The sequence below is a fragment of the Pararge aegeria genome, chromosome 5, assembly GCF_905163445.1.
Source record: "Pararge aegeria chromosome 5, ilParAegt1.1, whole genome shotgun sequence".
Classification (NCBI taxonomy): domain Eukaryota; kingdom Metazoa; phylum Arthropoda; class Insecta; order Lepidoptera; family Nymphalidae; genus Pararge; species Pararge aegeria.
The window spans coordinates 10,529,506-10,555,448 of NC_053184.1; the positions used below are offsets into that span (position 1 = coordinate 10,529,506).

Consider the following 25,943-nt stretch of genomic DNA (forward strand, 5'->3'; position numbering starts at 1 on the left):
GAATTTTCTCTGGTCTTGAGGAAGGCTTCGGTGGCAAGTATGTGCCGTTAATCTATTTTGCGATCTGGTACGATATCGTGTAAGAAAGGATTCGGTGTTTGGGTTAATATAACTGCCATACCTCTAACAAGTTAGCCCGATACCATCTTAGACTGCGTCATCGCTTACCACCACGTGAGATTGTAGGCAAGGGCTAACTTGTAGTGGAATAAAAAGTACCTACTGATACAGAAGAGCCGTTCACGAAACGCACTACTCAACGTTTACGTATTGGACCTAGTGACAATACTCTTTTCCAATATTGTAACTAGGTGGCGCTCCTTCGATAAGATATAAATTTTTGTTTACTTTCACGCGATCGAATGTTGGTGGAAAATCTCATACTTGGCAACCTGAATCGCCGCAAAAAGTCGCCTTGTGCGATCGCCCTGAAATACTGTTGAGTTGATTGTGATAGCGTTATATCACTAAACTATAGGTACACAATTGGTTAGTATAGCTAAACTAAACTAAATATATATATTGAATTAGTATCACATGAGTGTTCTAAGACCTAGTTATCTGCTTAAAATTATATGATTATGATAATATGATCCATTATCGTAGTTTTTAATTTTTTGCTAAAACATTGTTCTGACAATTCTGTTACGATCACTTCTTGCTAAAACTGCTGAACTGATATTGATGAAATTTAAAACAATATTATCCTGAAATATAATAAATTCAAAACTTACGTATTTGTAACGTTAGTATGGTTGTAAGGATAGACGAAGCCGCAGGCAGAGCTAGCTAATTCGATTAAAAGTTTAAGATTAGTAAGATAAATCTTTTATTACTGGGGATACAAAATCAAACATAGAATACAGCGTCCATTTAATCAGTCACTTTATCCTTAAAACATCAATATAGTATTTTCTACTACAAACACATACACAAATTACAAACACGACAAAGAAATACTTTAATCTAACTTGATACACCTACAGTTTATAAATTAAACATTTATTTTTATTGATTGCAATTATCACAGATGCTTTAGAGATCTTTTAACCTTATATGGTAGATGATTTAGTTACATAAACCTTAGAAAATAAAATGGTCATAATTTTAAAATACATCTATTATGGTGCTCAGTTCTTATTATGGACAATATTATAACATAGCAATAATGTTATTTAATATAATTTTAGTTAAATCAAAATCTGCATCTGGTACTGAGAAGGTACATAGTAATATTTTGTTTCAATATTATAAGTGTGCATTTAAATTAGCTGCTTGGCTTGCCGCACGGCTTTGTCAATATGGCTTTGTATGCCAAAAGATGAAAGAATTGGGTGAAGTTTAACATTAACGCTGAGGCTTTAATTAACTTATGACATAATATTTACTAAAAATGACAAAATTTTTAGAATTTTTGTACATTAGTTGATTGAAATGTTTTGATTGAGTAAATGTTTATTGAATTTTGGCAAGAACTACAAAAATGAAAAACAGTAATTGATCGGGATTAAAAGATATAGGTACTCCTAAAAATATCGGAAGAGCGCAATGAATAAAAACCTATCTCGGAATGTTAATTATTATTTATCACCCTTAATAAATACTGTTCAACGACTACGTGCGTTTAATTCCACAGCCGTCCTGCTGCCATGCGGCTTACGGAAGCTTATTTGAATGCACCCTAATACCACTTGCGTACAATTTCAATCGACACTGTAATTTGGAATGCATAATTTATATTTTAAGAACTAATAATTGTAATAACCTAATATTTATAAAGAAAGGTTACGAAAATTTTTGGGCAACACACAAATACACTATGGTAATACAATTATTTGTAATTGGAACAGTTTAGAAATGCAGTGGTGCCAATTCTGTTGTACAGTAATCCTATTTATATTATTTTTATTTGTGTGTAGGTCTTAGTAATTCAAATATTTATTTATTTTTCAATACGGCTGTATTCATTCAAACAGCATGCGCAAGTTACATTATATAATTAAGTTTACTTTAAATCTTTTACTATAAATGTTGCATTATGGATTTTACTCAATAATTTGATATTGAAATTGAACTACGATTTGTATGGAATCGAAAGAAAATCTGGTGAAAATACTGATATACAGTATTGCCAATAGATGGCGCTTGTAGAAAATTCACAATAGTCAGGAAGTGCTTTAGACCTCTCAATTTAATTTAGTTTAGATATTTGTGTAGTGTGTACAGCAGAATTGCCACCAATATGTATGTTAACATTATATTAAATAGCTATATTTGAACACATTGCTATGAAGGTACTTATGTTACCAAAACTGCATCTCTAATGATCTTAAATTATTCGATAAAGATTTTGACGACCTTCCTGAAGCAGCAGTGTGCGCTTTGACATGTTCCGGGTTCGATTTCCTCTAAATTTTGAATTGCTTTATCCCCCCTAATCAGGAACTGACATTTGCCAACGACCAACGACATATGGTCCATAGCCTTTTGCGCTGAGTAAACTGCCATATTAATGGTCAGTTCAGACAAAGTGCCGGAGAAATTTACTGGTTCCATTAAAAATAAGTTCGTTTAAAATTTGTATGAATATCGACACAGTCGGCTTGTGCTTGCTCATGTAAACTATTTTCTACTTTAGTCCATGGTAACAGGGTCTATTTTTAATGGAGCCAGTAAGTGGGTAGGTCCATTCCGTCTGTACTGAGAGTTGTGGTATAGTTTCAATTATCTGCTATATCCTTTTTTGGGTAAAGTGCTTCGATCTTTGAAAGCAGAAAGAAATTTATAAAGAAATACATCGCATCTTGGATTGCATCGTCGCTTTAAAATCGGGCGAGGTCGCAGTCAAGCTTATCAGTTAACGACAATAAAATCAACAGAATACATCGTACTCCTAGTTTGCACTTTTAACTTGAACAGAGTTTATATTTATTAAAACTAATATTACGCTACAGAACCTTGGTTTTTCTAATATTGACGATTACCCCCAGTACGAGTTCTTATTTGTTGCCTAAAACTAAATTCGTTGTCGAGTTCCTGCAAAAAATCCGTGTTGTATAGTGCGTATTACTGATTTTAATAATTCCCAACTAGCAAATGCCCGCCACTTGCGTCTGTGTCTTCGTTGTTTTTTTATCGTTCCCGCACGGAAATCTAGAACGCATCCTGCAGAGTCCTGTGCCTAAGAATTTATTACTAACTTCTATTTGACGCTAAAAGTTCCGTTAAAACCAGATAATTTATTGTTAAACTTTCTTGGGTGGCTGTCGTTCAAATAATCATATTTTGAGTTTAATAAAAGGCTGTTATTTCTAAAGCACAGACACTCGAAATTTTATTTATTGGTATAGATAATAAAATCCGTGGTAAACAGTAGTAATTATACTCTCGACTTTATAATAATACTCATGAAAATCACAAAAAATTTCGAGATTTGCAAACTCGTACTAAGGGTATAAAAAAGGGTACCTACTGGAAAACGTGAACGGTGCACCAAAACGCGTAACTGACACTATATGTACAAGTATGCTGTTTACGTCGTTCTTACTGTGCAGCGTTGACAAGTTTACGTGTAGACGGCGACATATGCATATCTGTCTTTTTCGACCGACGGCAGGTCAGTGTTGAGAGTCCTGCCCCACGTCAGCAGGGGTGATACTGTGCCTAGGACGGGCGCAGCGCGTGCGGCACTTCTTATGAACCCCTATAAAAAAAACTATTTAATAAAATGTAAAAAGCGGTTAGCGTTCTAAAACTTACGGACCACGACGGGGCTCGATTGTCAAGTCGGTTCAAAAATGGGTGGTCCTGTTCAGTAATCCTGAGAGTACACCTTAGAAGTTAGCCCTTGACTGTAATCTCACCTGGTAAGGATGATGATGCAGTCTAAGATGGTGACCGGCGAACTTGTTAGGGGTAAGGAAAATATACGTTTATAAACCCATGCCCCTAATCTCTTTCTACGCGACGTCGTCGTACCGGAACGATAAATAGTTTAGCGGCACATCTTTGTCGCTAGGTTGGCAGGTAGCCACGGCCGAAACCTCCTCCCAGACTAGGCTACACGGTACAGGCTGGGGCTATTGGCATTTGGCTCAGGGTACATATTGAGGCTGAGACAACGATTCACTATGCCACAGGGAGAATTAAGCTCCTCATTAAAATTTCTTGTTATATTTGGATAGCTTTGTAGCCGCACAAATGATCAATCATCAATATAATAATATAATATCAATATAGCCTCTCCCAACAGGAGGGTTTGCCCATAATGCGGTGAGCAGACTATCTGTAAACTATAACTATAACTAGGCTATCTGAATCTTTAGCATTTTTTTGCAAAAGCCCTAAAAAAAAAACCAAAACATTTTATGTTTTGATCATTTTAAAACGGCAGATTAAAGTATCCTAGATATATTAATTAATAATCTTATTGCTAAAATAAACTCATGCTTTAATCACACAATGAAGATTTGAAAATAATTAAATTTTGTTTATTAAAAATATGTCACCGGGTTTAGGTGCTTTCCAAACAACAAAAACACTGATGTTGACTAATGACGTGATGTTGAGGATTCATGATTTTGCATCAACAGTTGAAAAATGAAGACGGAAGCTGATTTAAAGTTTGTTAGATGGTGTTGTTAGTCAGCATGCAAGAAAGCGTTAATATGAGTGTTAGTTGCCACTTTCTTGTTCTCTTTATGTGTTCTAATTCGGTTATACACAAATCTTAAAACTTAACTACATTGGTGGGCTTAAAAGTATTGCTGTCTTTTTGGATGTTTCTCTTGAAAAATAGAGCATTACTTTTAGAGTTATCAATATAGATAAGTTAAGAGATTTGTTTACAATCGAATTAGCATCATTTTAATTTAATTAAAAAAAAAGGATAGGTACTTCCTTAAACTTAGTTATTAAGTTTTGAACCGCCGTACGCACACCTACTGTAGGTATAAATGATTTTAAATTGTTCTTCATTGTTATAAATTTCGACTCCCACCGATAGGAAAAACCGTAGTAAATATCGGATACGTTGATTTTTATCATACATCTCGAATGAATACGACTCACTTAAAAAAATCCTACTTCACTGATAAAAGATTGCAACTATTTTAACCTGTCGTTCTTAAATGGTACAAACTTTTAAAAATCAAATAAAATGTGTAAAGTTATGTGTACCATAAAGAAGTTCAGTGCTTCTAATCTAAGATCATCTGTAGTACCTATATAATAATAAATGATCCCAGTGTTTACATTACCCCTAAGTTAAACAAAAAGGAAGTTAATAAATAAGTGCTTTCCTTTTCACAATTTATTCTAGGAAAAAGGTTAGCAACACTTTAGTAACTGTCGATTAACGCCCAACGTTGGTCAGCAATCTAAACCAAGATCTACAGATGGCAAATTGAATTCACGTCGGATTGAATTCCAAACAGGTCCTATAAAATGTCGCCTTGTATCCAATAACCTGAGGCGTACATGTTCAGCCTAGATAGGAGGGAAACTAAGCCCTTTAAACTCTCCTCTGGTAACAAAAATAAGTATGGCTTGACAGGGCTTGTCCGGGAAGTTCTACTCTGCCCTGCGACAAGCCCTGTCATAAAAAACTACTAATAACACTACTGAAATCAGTCTACCATCTGAAGCTTTTCGATTAGCTGTAGCCCGCGATTTACGGATTTACAAATCCGGTGGTAACCGTTTGTTTTTTTTTTGTTCCTGGGTTGAAAAGTAGCCTATGTTACTCTCCCTCCTATCAACTAACTTTATGCCAAAAATAAAGTCGATTGGTTGCTTATTTAGGGCTTATTTAGGGGGTTAAGTAAGGACAAAAAAAAAACAAACCTAATTTCGCATTTATACTTAACATTAGGTCATCTAAAGTCTACGTAACTCTTTGGCCTTTCCGCTAATTATGCCCATAATCAAGTTCATTGGTTGCTTAGTTAGGACGTAAAGTAAGAACAGACTAACACACTTTCGTATTCATATTATTAGTATCAGTGGCGTGCAGTGCTTTTGTGCGTGTATGAAGTGCACGCCACTGATGTAGTATGTATTACCAGAATAGCGGCTTCTGGATTTCCGTAGGTTCCGTAGATCGCACTAGCGTACCTGCGTAGTAAGAGAACAAGAAAGCGGTGAAGGCGAGACACACCATGTTACCCATGAGAGAGGATCGCCGTCGGCCCGAGCGCCTTTTGCGCCGGCACCAACAACGGCGGCCCCTTGCCCGTGCGCGCCCGTACCCGCTGCGACTGCGTCCCACCTCGCGCCGCGTGCTCGCCGCCTCGCCCGCGACCCGCTCCTTGCCCACAACGGCCGGCGACACCACCGCCGCCTCCGCTGACCGATCCGCGATCATGTGCGCCTCACTGGAGTCTAATGGCGATCTGATAACAAACATTCTTGTCAGTGGTGTTCATTCGATTGTACACAGTACCCAAGGATCACTACAAATGCCCTTTAGCACTTTAGGTAAGTATGGAAAAAAACGACGGCTCACAGCGGCCGTACTAGTAAAAGTACAGAGTGGAGATACTACTCGCTGGGAGTCATATATTTCTGTTGTTCACAACAGGCGGCGTAGCTACCTATACTAGTTGTTTTAGATCGAAGTTTAAAATTTCATTAAGAAGCTAACTGTTACAAATGTTTTTCTAGTTTCAAATATGTTGCAATGTTGTGTAGGCGACTATCAAAGTAATCTAGATTCACTGCTGTATAGAATATACCTAATAGAATCGTCAATATACCTAGTATGGAGTTACATTAGATAAAGTAGGTGGCATTGTCCAGTGTAAAATAATTTGGTAAAGTGGTCATTGACTTAATTATTTTTTTCTTAATCTGATTAGTTTTATACAATAACCACAATGACTTATTAATTTGATTCTCTCATTCTATATGTGCTAATAGCATTGTTTTGGACTTATATAAATAATAATTAATTATATTAGGTACTTACTTGGCACTTATCGCACAATAAGAGCTGAGCTGTTCCCACGTGCAGCCGAAAACGCAGCACTCGTCTACGATCCCGGTTCGTCTTCTTCGCCGCACAACTGCTGCAGGTTGCTCTATCACTGCAACATTAACTGTATTTCAGAAAACTATAAATATGAGAATAAAAGGATGAATGGGAACAATTTATTATTACAGGCTCAATTCGTGATTAACGTTCAAATAACTTATAGTTTAGCTAATATCGAATGTCAGGAAATCAGAAAGCATTCATCAATCAGAATCACAGCCGGTTGGCGCAGTAGTCAGCGAACCTGCTTTCTGAGCTCGAGGCCGTGGGTTCGATTCCCACAAATGGAATATATTTGTGTGATGAACATGGATGGTTCTAAGTGTCTGGGTGTTTATCTGTATATTACAAGTATTTATGTGTATTATATTCATAAAAATATACATCAGCTATCTTAGTATCCATTATACAAGCTACGCTTACTTTGGGGCTAGATGGCGATGTGTGTATTTTCGTTGTGTATTTATTTATTATTTATTAAAGAAAAAAAAACTGTGATTGTCACATTGTCGCGGTCATTCGACTCACAGACTATCGACTATAGACAGACCAAACACATTGCTCGCCTGACGGTACATATGTGGAAAACCTATAAACAGAGCAACACATCGCAGGGCATGCAAGGAACACGTACAAAAGGCCGCACTTGTCCATCGACCTCAGGCGTAGATGTTGAGCTTTATTTGCCTATAATTACACCGGAAATAACGCCTATAAGACCGGAACACAGCAATGCTGCTTGGCATAAATAAGCATGTCAAAAGTATTTCCCCGGACGAGCTCAGTCAGTCAGTAGTTGTCTCTGCAGCGTAAAAAAGAGATCGGCGAAGGCTAGAAGGCAAGTAGAGTAAGTAAAGTCGACCTAAATAAGCTGTTGTTCTTATGACACGCTCTATGTATACGTATGTTATTTGAATAAATTTACCTTTGTATAAAAGCAATTAGATAAGGGGTAACATTTCCTAGCATTCTCGCTACATAGCGATTTCTTTCAGGAAATCGTAAGAAAGGTAAAAGGATAGATGTAAAGTACGTGGTGCGATATAACTACAGAATATACTTAGGTGTACTTTTATCTTAATAGACATATATTATGTTAGCTGCATAGATTTAATAATAAATACCTACTACATGATATGTTAAATCTATGCGTTTGTCATCTCTCATATGACCTTTCTAATCTTTACGAACAACCGGGACCAACAAGCAATCTTTTACAATGTTAGATGAGTATATATTATGCTTCATGTTATAGTGATAATGCTTAAGATTCTCAAGCTCGTAATTGAGAAGTCGTTATCGATTATTGAGGGGGGCGTTTTGGGAAACCCAAAAAATGCCTTAACCTTTTTCGGGTTATTTATACGATAATTGGAGGTAACGTTTTTTAGTCCGGTCAAATTAGCCCGAGAATACATAAATTCCTAAGAGTGGCAGAATTTATATGAACGTTAGGGATACTATTGAATGAAATTGTCAAAAGTATCCATCGATAAATAAATTGTATTCAAGGTCAACCTAAGTAAATTTTAGAATTGCTTTTTCTCCAAAAACGTGTAAGAAAAATTTTAGTAGTCTATAATTTCATGCTTTTAAATTTTTTAGCTATTTTTATCCTCAAACTAATTTTTCGGAATAAAATCCAGAAACCAATATTTTTAACAAAAATTGAATAATTTTGTTGTATACATCAAAGTCGTATCGTAGTCGCTATGACTATTCAGTTTTATTATGTGGTGGACCCTAACGTTCATGTAAATTTTCAGCTTCTTGGAAATTTATGTAAGGGTGAATCACTATTTTGATCGAATTATTTACACGGTTGAACTGAAAATTTTGTTCAACGACAACGTTAATGTAATTCTTAAAGTTGATCGCACATTAAGACATAAACACAATGATAGAGAATCAGTGAACTATATAATTAATATAATTACCACTGCACATGCTCTTGTCGCCATTTTAGCGCTATACTTGTGATGCTCTTTAATTCGAGTGTTTTATGAACTAAAATCGGAATGACTAAAACACTGTATTTAAAGTTCGATCGTATGTATAAATATGTGGAGCTTTATATGCGGACAAAAAGTATGAATAAACTTGAATTGTAAGTACACCACAGAAAAAAAAACTTAGATAGAGGGTACAATTTTGCGGCCTTATCGCTATCGATGCCTTATACAGGGAATCAAAAGTATATAGCTATAGATGAAAGGTACGCGGTGCGAAATGACTATTAATTGCCATATAACTAAATTAATATGTATGTATAACAACATACAAAATCGCAAAATTTAAGCAAAAATTTGAGTGACGGCCATTCCGGTGTGTTTTCTGTGATGGTCGATCGAAATGAAGAGATCAATCCGGGTATCGTGTCACAAACATTGTTGTTACGTGGTCTCTAAGTATGTGTAGATCACGAAATCGCTTCGTGTTCGATTTGCTGATACATAATGTATCTATGTGGGGGTCACTATTAAATAAGAGGGTAAGCATGCTGCGGTTGTTTTTCCTTTGATTAAGTATTAGATGTAAACATTCAAAAGGTCATGCAATATATTGATAAAAAATATAATTTACCTAACTAGGTATCCATAATTAAAATCCGGACACTGCCTCTATATTATTTTCAAAGCTTCATAAGTAGAGCAATTAATTTTCTACAATAAGTTACTAGCACCCTAAGTACATAGATAGATCAAAAGTAACAACAAGCTTTGTGATGTGAACCTACATTATCTATAACTGTAACCTCTGCACGAAGTTTATTATAATTAATAAATTACGATATAACAGGGTCTTAAGAATATAAAAGTTTAACTGATAAACCAAGAAGGTGAAAAAAACACGCGCAATATTTTTAGTTGTACGAGTTTGGGTTGGCCAATATTATACAATCAATACAAAATATGATAACGACCTTCTTATTCGCGGTTGTAGATATTGATAAGTATTGTCGTTAAGCGGATATTATTGTTGTGGGTCACATAGGTTTATTCACTTAGAATTAGTAGGATGTCCAGTGTATTGGTACGATATCTTTGACCACAGTATTTTTTCGTAAATATACATACGTTGCGCACTTATACTTCTACGTATATACAATTAATAGGTACATATATAGTTTTGATAGCCTCAGTATTAGCTATCTTTACAGTTTAATACAAATGCGCATAAAATTGTTGTTCTGTTCTACTTACTTAAGTTAGCCTAAGTTGATAAAAACTGAGAATTGCTTCGTTTTTTTTGTATTTTAAGAAGTAGGTATGTAGATAAGTGGTGTATTATGAGAAAAATTAAAATAGGTTTTTCTTTTACAAAGAAATAAAATGTACTTAAAATGAGGTAATGGTAGGTAGGTCAGGTATCTAAGAATTATATAAAGAAGTAAAGAGAATGAAATATAAGAAGAAAATTAAAAATAATTCAACAAACAAACACACTTTTGTATCTATAACTAATATTATAAATGCGAAAGTGAGTTTGGTTTGTTTGTGCATTGGTTTTCGGCATTGAGTAGCATAGGCTTTTTTTTCCTAAGGAACCAACGGTTCCTAAGGGATATGTATCTAAATAAACCTTAATAAACGCAGTCGAAGTGCGCGGGCATCAGTTAATCTTTAATACTGCCGAATGGCGCAGTGGGCAGCTACCCTGCTTTCTGAGTCGTAGGCCGTGGGTTCGATTCCCACAACTGGAAAATGTTTGTGTGATGAACATGATTGTTTTTCAGTGTCTGTGTGTCTATCTGTATATTATAAGTGTTTATATGTATTATATTCATAAAAATATTCAACAGCTATATTAGTACTAACACAAGCTACGCTTACTTTGGGGCTAGATGGGGATGAGTGTATTGTCGTAGTATATTTATATATTTATTTAATAGAATCAATTTGAAAAAAGAGTTTTGTGTGATTTGTATAAGATATACAATAGGTCATTCAATGTCCTCTTAACCAAAACAATCAAGGTAAGAAAGTTACCTGTAGGTACATCCCAGGATGGGCTGTTATAAGCGTGACACACTCTGCTCATGAAGTCGCTGAGCTCGCGGCCACACAGCTTGACTGCGGCTGTTGCAGCATTGCAACGCCAGTCCCACACTATCGCCAGCACAAAAACCGCCAACTGCACGATCTTATTCACCAACATTTCGGTAGCTGAAAAATAAATAATTTCTTTATAGATCTCGGATAGCGAACGAAGCATAAATTCACACATATCCGGGTCAGGGCTCCTCTGGCTCCGGACCGCCGGAACAAACCCGTCAGGGACGTGCCGTTATGTTATCTGTTCTCACAGTTACAGTAGGCGTGATCTATGTTGGCCGGAAACTATGACGTGTGACTGATACAGTTGTTAGGACTTCAATGGTGAATTGTATATGGTACATGAACAGACATTTCGGAACAGACTTTCATGTCGGCCAAGTTTTGGTTCGGTGTTGACAGTTTGTATAGAGCGTATCCGGTTAGTACTGCGAGTGCACGCGACTGTTAGGGTCTGATCCGGAACTCTCAAGGTCAGATAAGTGTGTAAGTGTCCTACTCCCCTGATAGGGCATTGACCCTGATATGTCTAGATGAGACGTAAATGCTTATTAGGTTGTTACGAGTAGGTACATAAAAATCGTTTTCTCTTAGTTTCAAATGAACATCAAATTTAAAAGTAAATAACTGGTTGATTTGTCGTAATAACTTTTACGTTAAGGGCCAGTCAATTCGTATTCGTTCTAAAAAATTCTAAGGGCTACTATTTGAGTTAAATGGTTCCATTAATAATATTTTAACCCGATGGATTTACGCATGACTAAAATTAATATGATTAATCTAAACCGAAATCTTTAACTAGATCTAAATGTAACATTTCGATTTTATGATTATTAAATTCGGGCCTTATGTTATTAGTGCTACGTACCTATTTGTTGTATGTTTACAGATTAAACCTCAGTCAGGTACATAACAATTGTTCTCATTTCACTTGAACTTATATTTTTTTATTATATTTTTAATTAGGTACCTAAGATTTTCGAACGTCTTCCACACTTAAAATAATATTAAAATTACAAGCGTCTGTTCTGAACGTAGATACTAATGTGTCTGTAATCGGAGCCGCGAGTGTTCGTAATCTGAGTAGCTTTATGCTTTTATACTGAAGGGTAGGTGTAACTTGATACTGACTCCTCCCTCATACTTTGCTAAGGATAACCGATCCAATTTTCATTTCCTGAGTGAAAATACGTAAGGAAATAGATATAGGATTGCGTTTTTGTTATTAAATAAAACGATAGAAGTTAATGCAGGTGGGTAGATATCAAACCTCGCAATGATATTATAAACTTGTGGCAATTTTGAAGATGTGTGAACGTGATATTTATTGTTCCAAATTACAAAAAATATATTTTAAGATGGAACATCTCGTAAAAAATCAGGTACCTTTCGGCAAGAAGGAACCATATGTTAGTTTAGGTAAATTTGGTTTTTATTGAATAGGTGGTCATAAAAACAATTGATTAATTTAATTAATTATTCTTGTTAGTCAATAAAATTTATGTTTTATCTTAGTTAAAATAGAAAACAATTAAAAGAATAAGAGGTAGATTACTGGCGACAATGTACACAATAATAATTAATAAAGTATGCAACCAAATAACTGTGTGGTTGACGTAAACGCGGTACCTACCTAGTAGTGGATAGTAGATACCTACTTAGATATAGGTACACTAACATTTATTGCCTGAACTAAATTATACAGTGCAATATACTAGGTTACATAAAATTCATAATTCCTTTAAAGGAAATTGCATACAATTCTACAATAAACTACCAATTGTCATCTTGGAGATGTCTCTTAAAAAGTTCAAAGTTTGTATTAAACGTAAGCTTATAGAAAAGTCCTATTATAGTATAAACGACTACGTAAACGATAAAAAAGCTTGGGTGTAAATTATTACTCTAACCAGGTTGCTCTTCTAATAATTTAAAATGACATTGTGAGATGGTGATAACAAAAAAAAAACACCCGGCTAAGTTTGTTGTGGGCTTCTTCTTAGACCAGGACGCGTTTGGAACCCTCGTAGCTTTAGTTTTAAGTTTACGAATGTGGTTATCGCTATCATCTCACTACCGTGTGGTTCTTATGTACGCATCAAAAGTGCCACCTGTGGGCCTACTTGAATAAAGATATTTTTGACTTTGACTTTGACTTTATAATTATGACCACAACACGTTATTTTTAACCATTAAGGAAAATGTAATAAAGTAATTGTTTTCAAAATATCATAGCAAATTTAAACATTAATATGTGGGTACATAGTGCTTTAATTTATATGTAGTTATATACCTATATTAGTGATCTGCTACCTGCTACCTGCTACCTATTTAACATAATATATTCGTAGGAATACAGATAGGCCAAGGAAATATATACTGGAGAAAATAAGCTCTAGCAATATTCCATCTCCAAGATCTATTAGTTACTGTAACTAGATATTATATTTTTATTAATATCGTACATGTTATAAGTAAATAAGGGATTTTGTAACATACCTATCTAATAAGCGGACGAAGTAGTGCATGGTCGTTGGTCAATGAACAATCAGATAAAACACTGAACTGCAACTTGATAAATAAATATTGACAAGTGTTCCATATACTTACATAAATTGAGTTACAAGGTACCTATTCTTTGATATTTCTGTTTTAAAGTCGGTCATAGTAAAGACGATATGGGGTTAATTTAAACTTTCATACGTTCTACTGTCACTTTACGTTAATAAATTGGGTACTGAAACCTGTAATAGGTTTTCGACAACCGTCTTGACATTTTCTCAGAGATGGCAGCACTGCAAGATGAAAATAGCGGCATTGCAGTCTAGTTGTTAGTAACTAGAAACAAGTTGGTAACTGAGTTTTAAAATGCTGCGATGGGACGCGAATCGCGAGGTCACTTAGCTGGCGATTATAGATAATTACCATTCGAAATGCATCTTTACGCGAACCAACATAAGAGTCTACAAACTCCGACCTATCTATATCTTATATTAGAGTTGTTATCGTTGTTTCAAAGTTTCTATTTACTTTGTTACCTCCAAAGCCAAAGTTAAATTAATATTACCCAGGGGTTAGATATATTTTCGTCTTTACATTTGATTCAGCGAGCTCTGAGGGTTTAATTGACTGCCACTTTACTACTTTCCACTGTTGTAATACCTAATTATAAATGGTTGAATTTATTGTAATAAAAAATTAAATTCTTACAAACTAAATATTCAAATCTGAATTCTGAAATACGAAAATTAAATGTTTATTGGGTAATATTTTTACAGTAGCACTAAGACAAAGGAAGATGACATAACCTTCATCATTCATAAAAATGCAAATCAGCTTCTTCCTTTCCTTAAGTGTTCATTCTAAGAATAGTGTAGGGTGGGTGCAATATCAAATCGTATTGTCATGATCGTGCATCGCTATTTTTGTTTATCGCTTTGTGTGTCCACTCACTTTAACGGCCTCGTTAGTCGTAGTTAGTATCATGAGGTCTGCCGTTCAATTCCTGGGTTTTCAACATCTTATGGTCAAAATCCGACTACCCACATTTAAGCAGCGTGGTGCGTCTAATTTTCGTCTCTTATGACAGAAGAGGCCTGTGGCCAACTAAAGCTGAGAATGATGATGATGATGTTTTTGGTCTTAGTATGGTATTTGTATGGTTGATTAACTGGTACAGTTTCTGGTTTTGACTAAGAATTCCAAACGGATTCGAAATCCTGTGATTCGTGCGTGCAAAAAATCCCTTGAGTGTTATCCGCTCATGTTGATAACATAGGTTTCATTTTTAGGGGTTTCTCCTATACGAGTTATATAAAAAATTAGGGTCGTCAGTGCATTTATGTATATATGAAGTGCACGCAACTGTCTACTGGCAAAGACGTACCTACCCATCGACCAGTAATTTAGCGCTCCGGCGCTATAATCTTAGGCACCTTTCCCACCTACCTTCACATATTATCCTTACGTGAGAACACAGACAATGTCTCTAGCACGATCGTGTAAGGTTGTTTATGGATCGTTAAATTATTATTTTATAGATTTTAAAGATTGTTTGTTGTCTTCACTAAATGGACAGTTTGCCCAATCAGTGAGAACCGAAAACGATCGGTGTTTAAAAACAAAAATAAAGCAAATTTTGGAGGGGTGTAGAGTAGGTGTAGTTGGCTCTACAAGAAACCAGCTAACTTTTGTGATATGTTACTTATTCATTTCAATAGAAATATAAGCTTTCATAAATGCAAACTCGAAACTAAAAGTCTGGAGTTTGTGCTCGCAGGCTCTACTAAGAAGAAGTACTAGTAAGCATAAATAGGAGGTAGCTATTTAACGGTGAAAGTTAATCCGCCAATTTGTCTGGATAGTTATTAGATGCAGGAACGGCTTGTTAAATGTTACGTGCTCGGACATTGCAGTTAGAATTAGAAATTCCCTTGGTACATGACGTGGTATCTTAAATAAAATAAGTCCACTATTCAAGGAGGTATTATTAGCCTTAATCAATTTATCTCCCCCAAGCATGATGCGTTAAGGCAATCACTTGGTTGTGTTTAAAAATAACTTCAATGACACAAATTCGCAGTAGGTCAGTATTATTAGAGCATTCATGTAACCTAGTCTTATTAGTAGCATTAGATATAGTAGTAGTAGTAAAACTGCATTCTACGAATGGTTTGGTGCGGAGCGCTAATAGAATCGCATGTGGAATGTTACGTACAATTATGTAATGCTAGTTTCTCATAAACTTGCGTGAATTCGATTATATATTCAGTTACTATGTACTTAGTATTTAAAAGTAACTGAGTTACTATGTAGTATTTAAAAGTAGAAGAACACAGTAGTAACAGCGTATAATATGTCAGCTCCGTAAAAACACAATAGGTGTGTAAGTTACAGGGATTTAAAATAAGCTTGAGAATACATTTTTATTGTTTATTACCTCGTAAGTTATAATGGATCGGCGCGTCCGGATTCTTCACTGAAAAAACATCTTTTGTCCCTACATCTGCGACATTAGTAATACGATTTAAATTTGTAGGTATTCATTTGAAAAGCACATAAACTAAAAATAAACTAGTAAGTAAATGCAAAGAAACTGTTTATACCCTTAAATAGAAAACAAATACAGATTTCCTAATTTCACTTTTGATGGTTTACGATTTTTTTATAATTATACCGGGTTTTTCAGTACCTACTGAAAATGCAAATGTACTACAGTCGCGTTAGTCGACCGCATCGGACGCGCCAAGGTCATGCGCATCTTATATGCGCCTCCTACTGGTCTCGATAGCAAGAGGTCTCGTGTGCGACGCACGTGCCCTATTTATTCTTGTTTATGCGCGTCACAGGAGTCTGCCTCAGTTACTAACCAAAAATCAAAGCATGCTCTTTACGCAAATTTAATAAAAACTTTATTTTTTAATCAATTTTATCGATATATCATAGTCATCGAAAAGTCCTAAGATAACATCACTAAGGCATTGACGGAAATAGCGTTATAATGTTACCTGTTGGTAACATTATAATGCTATTTGCAGCTTATTATTTAAGTTAGCTCCGTTTTTTTGCTTTACAGCATGTTATTGGTGCCGATTCTATATATGAAACCTTTAAACTGAACTACCAAGTCTTAAAATTTATTTCACGTAGAATATGACTATTTAATTAGACCTGCCAATTTATGAACAGCGTAATTGGCATCAATGAAAAATATAAATAAGTGCGAGGGAGGGAGTTTATGTCCTTAATAAAGTACAAAAATTTCGTCAAGTCTGTCTTTTGTAGTGACTCTACCACCGGTTCGGAAGGCAGACTGTACCAAGAATAACCTGTACAACATTCATTAATATATAGTGTTTTCAAATAGTTACCAGGTAGGTTTTCGAATTATATTAATTGCGAGTGATTTAGAGGTTTGAATATCTGAAGATTTTCAGCACTGTTATATGTTTATGGTAGGCTTTTTATAACTCTTAAAAATGCTTCTTATGTTTGTCATAACTCGTACTGTAAATTTTCTTACTTTTGTATCATCTCCATACCCTCTATGCACGCCACTGTATGGGACCACCATGAATACATAACTTATACCTAGCTACTCAATTTTGTGAATATGTCTTATAAAATAAATGTAAACAAGCTTTTCCTTAAGATCCTAAATCGTCATGGAAATTATAGGTAATTAATTTGGATCTGTCAGGTAATTCAGACCATCTTATCCTCCTTTAAAAAATTCAAAGGATTCTATTATATAAGTATTAGAGCTCTATACAATATACCTTGTTAACGTTAACCGTGTTAAAGGGAGATTCTCTTGCAATCACCAATTGTAACAATTAGTCATAAAGAAATGTTTAAAATTACTGGGTAAGCATTGTAGGGAAAATAGTTTACCTATTTGTTGTGTTAGTGGTAGATCGGTCGGTTTACCTATTGGTAGATCGGTCCTTCTTGTACTTATTTGTTTTCTTTTGCAATAACTAACCACTGTCAGAACCCATTTATACTAGGGTAACATAGAACCTTTCTGATCTTTTAGTATTATTTAGTGAAGTAGATCATACCTACTATACTTTATTTATACGTAGTTTTTATATGGAGCTACTAACAAGTTTTCAAGTAACGATCAATATTGCTTGAGACCAAATTTGAGAACTTTCGTGTACGTTTAATAATACAGGCCTAACTGTCCCGCTGCTGAACAAAAGCCTCCCTGTCATAGGAGAGAGGGATGTAATGCTTATAACTTCAACGTGAACCCTTAACCTACCACCTACATACATAGCGGACACTGATAATCATTTAAGTAACTTAGATTGTAAGTGTTACAGCGGTGTCCCTAGAGAGTGTCAGCAAACAACGTCAGATCACCGCGTGGCCTGGCTCGGTACTCGTGCACTTGATTGAACAATTACGGCTTGATGTACAGACAGCCTTGCTACATGCTTTGTCAATACTCGTAGCTGTAATATTATGACCGAAGTTCGATTGTTTTTAACCCGACTAAAGAAATATTTTTTTAATAGGCTAGGTAATTATTTTTAACAGAGAAATAAGGAGAATGCTTTACCCGTACCGTACCCATACGCGACCAATATAAAATTTTTGCTATAATAAGTCTACATAACTAAAATTTATATTTCTTATATTCAGTACCAGTGGCTAACATATAAATATAATGACCATAAGAATTAAAAACAATGACTTAGACCATTAAAAAGCATTCATCCAATTCTTATGATTATGATTTTCTTATAAAAATCTGATTTCCAACTGCAACTTATAAGCGTAATATTAATCAGGACTACATATTATAGTAAACTAAAACTAGCAATATACCTAATAGTGGCACTACCAGTTACCACCATTAGGTATGGGTGGTCGGACTGGTCGGTAGATAGTTAGTAGATACATAATGTTAGGTACGGTACTAACTAACCCAAGTGTAGTCTCATAATTAGCGATTTGCGCGCGTAACTAAACGCGTAAAGTTTAATCAAGTGATTTATGCCCGTTTTTACTGAACCTAGTAATCGCCTTAATCAGATGCCTAGAGATTTCTAAAGAAAAAATAAGTTTTTTTTTTATGTGATGTCTAACCACTTTAAGCGCCGTCTTGCGTTGCGACACCGATTCGGCGGATCGGATTTTGGGGGACTGGGGATTTATATTTATTTCAACTGACACTTGCTAGATGAAATAAATATAAATTCGCTTTTTTTTAAACCTTAAATCCACGCGAAAAATTAAAAAATTATCACATTTTTTAAATTTTTCTAACACAAAATACCACACTGTGGCACGAACCATGGACAAGTTAGTTTATAATATGAGTTGCCTAGTGAAAATCGATAGGTGAAACTATTTACTTTTCACCTATCCATTTTCACGTTCGCGTTACTTACTTAGGCATTGCCTTGTCCATCGTTAGTGAAAACGGGCATTAGTTATTACGGTAGGTGGGGTTTGAATTAAACTCTTTTACTTTGAATTAAAAAAGATAGAAGTCGAGAAGAAATGAATATCACGTTACGTTTACTGAATTTATGACACTATTGCTCAAATTGCGTAGCTAATTTCAGTAAACGTGACGTAAGGAGTGCCAGGCAATGAAAAAGGGTAGCGTATTTAGGTATTACCAAAGATCGCTGCTGTTTTTATTTGGATTTAATGTACAATTTATACACAAGTTACAGCAATGATCTTTTAAAGATTCTCGAATTGACGACAGGTTATTACGAAATTATTGGCTCCGCGTGAAAATCGCCTTATCTGGATTGGGTCTATGGACAAATACATCACGTGTTGATCTGTATACGACCACCTGTCCAATTAAGTGCCTTAGCAACGAGACACGGTAGTACGAATAAGCAGACTATAGGTAGGTAATACAAGAGTTGTGGGGTCAAGTGTACCGTCGGCTCTCCCAATTGACGATTCGCAGCGGGTGGGGGTCAGTGCCTTCAGTACACATGCTTCTCTACTCTAACGCCAAATAGATCTATCATCTGAGTACATACCACTTACATAGCACTATACTAAACTCTTGCAGCTTGGTATAATATTGTTATATATATCTCCACTGCATTGACTTACATGAAGGCTGGTGGGAAGGATTTGCACGTATAATATGTAGTTCAAAATAAGATTAAGTAATCTATATCTCTATAATCTATACTTCTATATTTGAAGTAAGTCAAGTATAAGTTTTTGAACTTTACAGTTTATAAATTAAAACTTGACTAGGTAGGGTCTAGTATAATCTTTACAAACCTATACCATCAGTCATCACCTATCTACAGACTTCTGATCTAAATATAAATATTTATGTTTACTTCAGAAGCCGAACTATCGGATCAGAAAAATCGTCGTGAATTCAGGTCCTAGTGAATCCTTCCTAGTTTATCTATATTCTCATATCCGCCATATTGAATTTTATCATGGTGTCATAATTACCCTATGACATGTCCAAAATTAACCTACCTACCTATTCTTAAGTTTGTCTTTTTTCTTTACTTTATTACCTAGGTACCTATATTCTTCATCCGCCATATTGAAGTATGACATGTCATAAAGGTATACTTACCTACCCCACGACACTTGCAAATCGAGGACGTCATTATTAACGACATCTCAATTATTGTCAAAGTAATAAGTAGGTTTATACCTAATTGTAGAAACACTACCTTCTTAGTACTCGTCGTCTGTACTTATTTATACACAATCACCTGAACCGAATAAATAAACAAATGAATAGTATCTCCAGTCATTTATTTTGTATACAGGTACGAATCACGTTATTATGGTATGGAGAGATGGTGATATAAATAACGAAAACGACTAGGTATTGACCTATTTAATTAACTTCAGTTATTTTTCAGTTTAGCTTCAGAAACATGTGCTAACGAAGGCAAGAACGAAAATAGTCTTACTTCGACGCACTTGCAGTTTACCTATCTTCAGAGCATTTTAGACTTAATACCTATGTTGTTGTTATGAATGTCGATTGACCCGAGTGTACTTATTAAATAACGATTCACGATGTCTCGCCGATACTGTGAAGTTGTGATTTGTCTGCGAGACAAGGTCGCAGGTAGACTATTGCCCGTTCGATGAACGCTTTCGACCGCAATTTAAAATTTGACCTCATAAAGATTGCGTGTTCTAGCGGTCCTAAATTTACAACTAAGGACAATAGAAGGATGATTTTGGAGTATCTACAACGTACTTAAATATCAAGATCAAGCTAAATCACTACCTACATGATAATAGCATGCAATTAGGTTTGAGTTCATCGGTTGCTTTATATATTTTCGTTAATTTGTAGCTGTATAACTTGTAGCTTTTTAAACTCGTAGATAATTTTTAAAAGCTCAATCCCAAATCTTGATTAAATCTTAGTCACAGGCAGTGCATGTACGTTATATAGTGCAATTCTAAAACAGATTTATCAAATTAATTAAAATTTCTTATAGGTTCCAATTCTCGTTTACACAGGTTTACAACAATGGGATGGATATATATTTATTATTTTTATTATCCTAGTTTTTTACTAGATATGTACATAATTAAAATAGAGGAACACATCATACTTACCTTTTAGGAAAAAAATATTACTTTTTTCCCTAAAAGGTAAGTATGATGTGTTATGCCTATCTAATAGATACCTATGTAATAGAAGTACCTATATTTTTTGTATGTCTTAAAATGTAAAACCCTTCCATCCCTTCCCTTAGTTATAAAAGTACTAGGTAGCTACCTAAGTTTGAAAATTATATAGGCATATTATTATGTATATAAACACGATTGTTTTTTAATTAAAAAAATCCTTTACGTAAGAAAATATTGTTTTCATATAAGGATTAGATGAATTAATGGGTGGTGAACTAATTAAGGTGATGGTATGATGAAAAACGACGAGATGAAGGACAAAACTCCTCGACGGAAAATCACTTTGCAATCTGTGACACTTGCAATAATTTAATAGGTAAACTGTAGATACACTCTTGCCCGCTTTGCCAGCTTGTAACCGTTGTGCAACTTACCTAATCTACATAACACATAATATAAGCGAAATGCCAATCACTTAACTCATTCACTGTTTAGTGGCTGTCAATTTCCATGCAAGTTTTTTCTGTGCCAAATGTTATCAAGATCGGTTCAGTGGTTGAGCCGAACAAAGGTAACAAAGAAACAAGCTACAAAAATTAGACACTTTCGCATATGTTAAGCTTAGATATTATAGACTTTAAATAGTCTTTTCATTACTTTTTAGTCAAAAATAAATTACGAAATATTAATAATGAAGGAACTACAAACAACCTATAAACTTGAATACTTTTTATGTAAATAATAAAAATGTCTGTATTGAATTATAGTATCTAGTACTTACTAGGTTTTCGTTGTTTAACATATTTTATTTTGTTTTTTTTATAACTAACTGTCTTTTGTAACGTAAATAATCTTTTTCAGTTCAGTACTGTTAGTCATAAATATGTTATACATACATAAAAAAAATTAAAAATATATATTAGATAAATAAAATATTTAAAAATACTTTTGTTTAACACAGTTGCATATTGCCAATTTTTAAAACACTAAATTAAAAAGTATCGCAAACCATTGTTTACATTGCTTATTTAAGATTTTTATATAAATAAAATTGTTTTTTTCTTAGTTTTAAATCGCAGAAAAAAAAAGTATTGGAAAGATTATTTACATTATATGGCATGATAGAAAAAATATAAATACAAACATACCTTTTGAAAGTAATGTTGTCGGCGATAAAAATTGTCGATCGACTCGTCGTGCGATTCGATCGGGTGTCCCGTGCCGGTCCGTCGCAGCCGTGGCGCACTTGCACGCTGGTGCGTTGTTCAGAAGCGCTGCTCACGCTGTCACCGGCGCGTGCGGCGCTCTCGCTTATAACAGAAACTGTTGATGGGCGGCGGCGACGCAGCCGCCACGCCCCGCGCCCCGCCCGTAGCGCCTTTGCCACGTGGAAAACTCACCTTGATATTACTGAAACATTTTGGTTTTTTTTGGGGAAGCGGTGACAGCCTAGTTGTTTCGAATTTCGAACTCCGGCTTCACGTTCGGGGGCTGAGTTCGAAATCCGGCACGCAACACAGACTTTTAACTTATGAAAAATTACTCGCTTTACGGCGTGTGTTGTTTACCAATCCGAACTTGGCCAGAGTTGCAGCCTACGCCCGAAATCCTTCTCCTTCTGGGAGGAGAACTGTGCCCTTCTCTTCGTAGAAAACTCACCTTGATATTACTGAAAGATTTTGGATGTTTTTGGGAAGTGGTCATAGCCTAGTGGTTTGGGCTTCGGCAAATCAAAACCCGGCACGAATTCTTACTTTACAATTTATCTAGCAATTAAATATCACTTTAACGGTGTAGGAAACATCGTGAGGAAACCGGTATGCTTGAGATTTCCCCATAATTCCTATCAATCTGCACTGTATATATATAAATATCTATAGGGCTAGCGTGTGATTACGGCCTAAACCCGCCTAAACCGGCCTAAACTTCATTCTGCGAGGAAACCGTACCGCACCCTGTAGTGGGCCGGTAATGATGAGAATGGTGATGATTTATTAGGATTTGCTATTGAGGCGGTTCTTTCCAAAACTACGGACAAGTACAAGTCAAATCCCACCGAGTTTTATGACAGGCTGGAATTTCTTAAAGAGAGAACTTGTGGTCGTCAGACTAAAAGGTTTAAATTTATTGTAGTTATTACAAAAACCTTTCAATCAATGCTATTTATTTCAGATTTAACCTCGTAAAAGATGGGGTGGTTTATTATATTACCTATCATGTTTAGGTAAAAATATATAGATATTATATAGTTTTAAAAAAGTAAAAGATATATGGAATTAGTTGTCTGAAATGTATATATTTTTGACATATGATAGGTACTTGATTAATTAGTAACATCGTAAATTCTATGCTCTTGTTTCGACCTGTTTAGGAAATAAAACGCTAGTAGAGTATTATTTTCCCTGTAATGATTATAAGCGGTGAGCCTAGTGGGTAAGGCTTCGGCTTTCCTTTCGTGGAAACAGAGCTCGATCCTCGGCACGCACCACTTACTTTTCAGCAATTTAAATATCACTTGCATTAACGTCGAAGGAAAACATCGTAAGAAAACCTGTTTGCCTGAGAGCTCTCCTTAATGTTCTCACTTGGCTAGCGTGGTAGACTACGGCATAGCCCCTTTCTAGTTCTGAGAGGAGAATCATTATTCTCATTGATGGCGATAAATGTTTGCGACTGAAATATTCGATTTTCCGCACATTATAGCCTGATTCTGGGATAACGTATAAGTTGGTTTTATTTTAATTAAAAGAACTATACAAACGACCGACAATGCATCCAAGGAGTACACGCATATATAAAATCCGCACAGCGTCTTCGCCAGCGATGATGAGGTCTCAGATTACAGATGCCTTCCGGACGTAGATCTTATGCACGTTCACGGGGGTGTTCGGACAAAACCTAGTCCATAAACTGACGCTTAAACCATAAACCTAGTTCAAAAGTCAATCTAAGCCGCGCCTCACGCAAAGCAAGCTTTGACCGAGGTTCCCATAATGAAACAAAATAGAAAAAAAATCCTGCTGAGTTAAATTTTCGAGACGTCCGACGTCCGACATGTTATTCGCATAACCATGCGAATAACATGTCGGCTAATGACTTAGTCCACAAAATCCCACCGACTACATTAATTAAAAATGTAATAGTTATAGTGACCATTCTTTGCAATAATAAAGCTTTAGTTATTATCATTCAGAGCAGCTCTTTAATGATCTATCAGGTTGTTGCAGCCATTCCACAGGTTGGATTTATTACGAAGCCATTACGCGATAGACTCATGTATGATTACTACCAATGCAATCTTTAAAGGGCCGGGTTATATATATATTATTTTGCACGAGAGTACAAACAATAATAAAATTATGAATATATTAATAGTGATACGACCCTACTTACTTTTATAGTCTACAAACTTACACGTGTCTTGTCATACTATATCTACGAGTTAGTAGTTAGGTAGTGCTCGCTCGCAATCTTCTATAATAACCATTAGCCCCACTTATAAATCTCAAGTACGAGTACAGTTAAGGCACAGATCAAACAATGGCCCGCATAGATTTTCAAACAAGGAACCTTATTTTTAATAGCCAAATAATTTTGATAGGAAAAGTTTACATTTTTTTTAAAGTTACCTTGCAATATTTATTTAGGAATTCATTCATATCTCCATTCTACACCTCAAATTTGTATCGTTAATTTTTGTTGTTATTAGTTATATAATATTAGTTAGTATAAAAGTGGCATTTTATTAGTATTTAAAAATACACGTTTAGTCTGTTTAACTCAATATGAAATTGCCTATAACCAGCCTTGCCTATAATTGCCTATATCCAATTGTTTCTAGGAATAAATTAAACGATCATGGAAAAGTAACACAATTCACTCAAATTTAAATCTGAATAAAAGATGTGCCTGGAGTAAAAAAATATCTTGTTTTCATCATAAAAGGAATAGGTTGTGAATTCCGCCTTTATTCAGCATATTGTATGGCCTAAATAGAGATAAGATAGACTATTTGGTAAGGCTTCGCCTTCGATTTCAGAGGGACCGAGTTCCATGCCCGGCACACACCACTAACGTTTGCGGATTTATGAGGCACACATCCCCCGTTTTTTTCATACTCTATTTATAGTGTTATATGCTTAATTTATTCCATTAGAAACTATTTAATAGCAAATATGTTCATCTCAAAAACACCTTCGAAAAGTTATTAAAACTGTACAAGTAGGTAGTACATAATATGAAATTAAAATATGAACCGAATTGAATGAAATTTTTCACATAATTTGTTATTGTACTAAATTTTTAATCCAATGCAATTAAGTTATTTTATTAAATTATTTTGTGGATATAACATGGCGTTCATTAAAAATATCCTACCCCTTTACAAATGTCACCAGCTAAAGCAGTTTTCGCCTTAAAAATATATAATTTGGTAGGTTGAGCCTTTTTGGTATTTTCTACGAACAGTTGCTAAATATCAGAAGAAGATATTCGAAGATGATTTCTTTATCGAGCAGCAGTAAATTTTGCTCGTATTCTCGCTTTAAACAATAAACACCGAAAAAATACAATGAAAATCTTTTAATCAATACATAATCCTTAGCTTTTGACCTTCTCGCACTGCTAAATAACACATTGTTTTTAATAACATATCTTCGATAAATCTTCCTTGATAAACACGACAGAACACGAATCACAAAATACTCCAATGCAGAGTCGAAAGCTCTTGACCGAATGTAAAATTG

General features: G+C 35.0%; 1 protein-coding gene across 2 annotated transcripts; it reads right to left on the reverse strand.

Moving 5' to 3' along the window:
• Positions 1-856: 856 nt before the first annotated feature.
• LOC120623808 (insulin-like growth factor) lies at positions 857-22,520 on the reverse strand. Of its 2 annotated transcripts, none has more exons than XM_039890058.1 (5): positions 22,347-22,520; positions 11,023-11,199; positions 6,968-7,097; positions 6,269-6,392; positions 857-3,703 (listed from the first exon to the last, which is right to left on the reverse strand). In XM_039890058.1, the coding sequence occupies exons 2-5, from the start codon at positions 11,189-11,191 to the stop codon at positions 3,566-3,568; spliced, it is 561 nt and encodes a 186-aa protein (XP_039745992.1). In that variant the 5' UTR covers positions 11,192-11,199; positions 22,347-22,520; the 3' UTR covers positions 857-3,565. The 2 variants fall into 2 exon arrangements, with proteins under 2 accessions (XP_039745992.1, XP_039745991.1); XM_039890057.1 differs by having other exon boundaries at positions 6,158-6,392; positions 6,968-7,085; positions 22,347-22,518.
• Between the last annotated feature and the right edge of the window lie 3,423 nt (positions 22,521-25,943).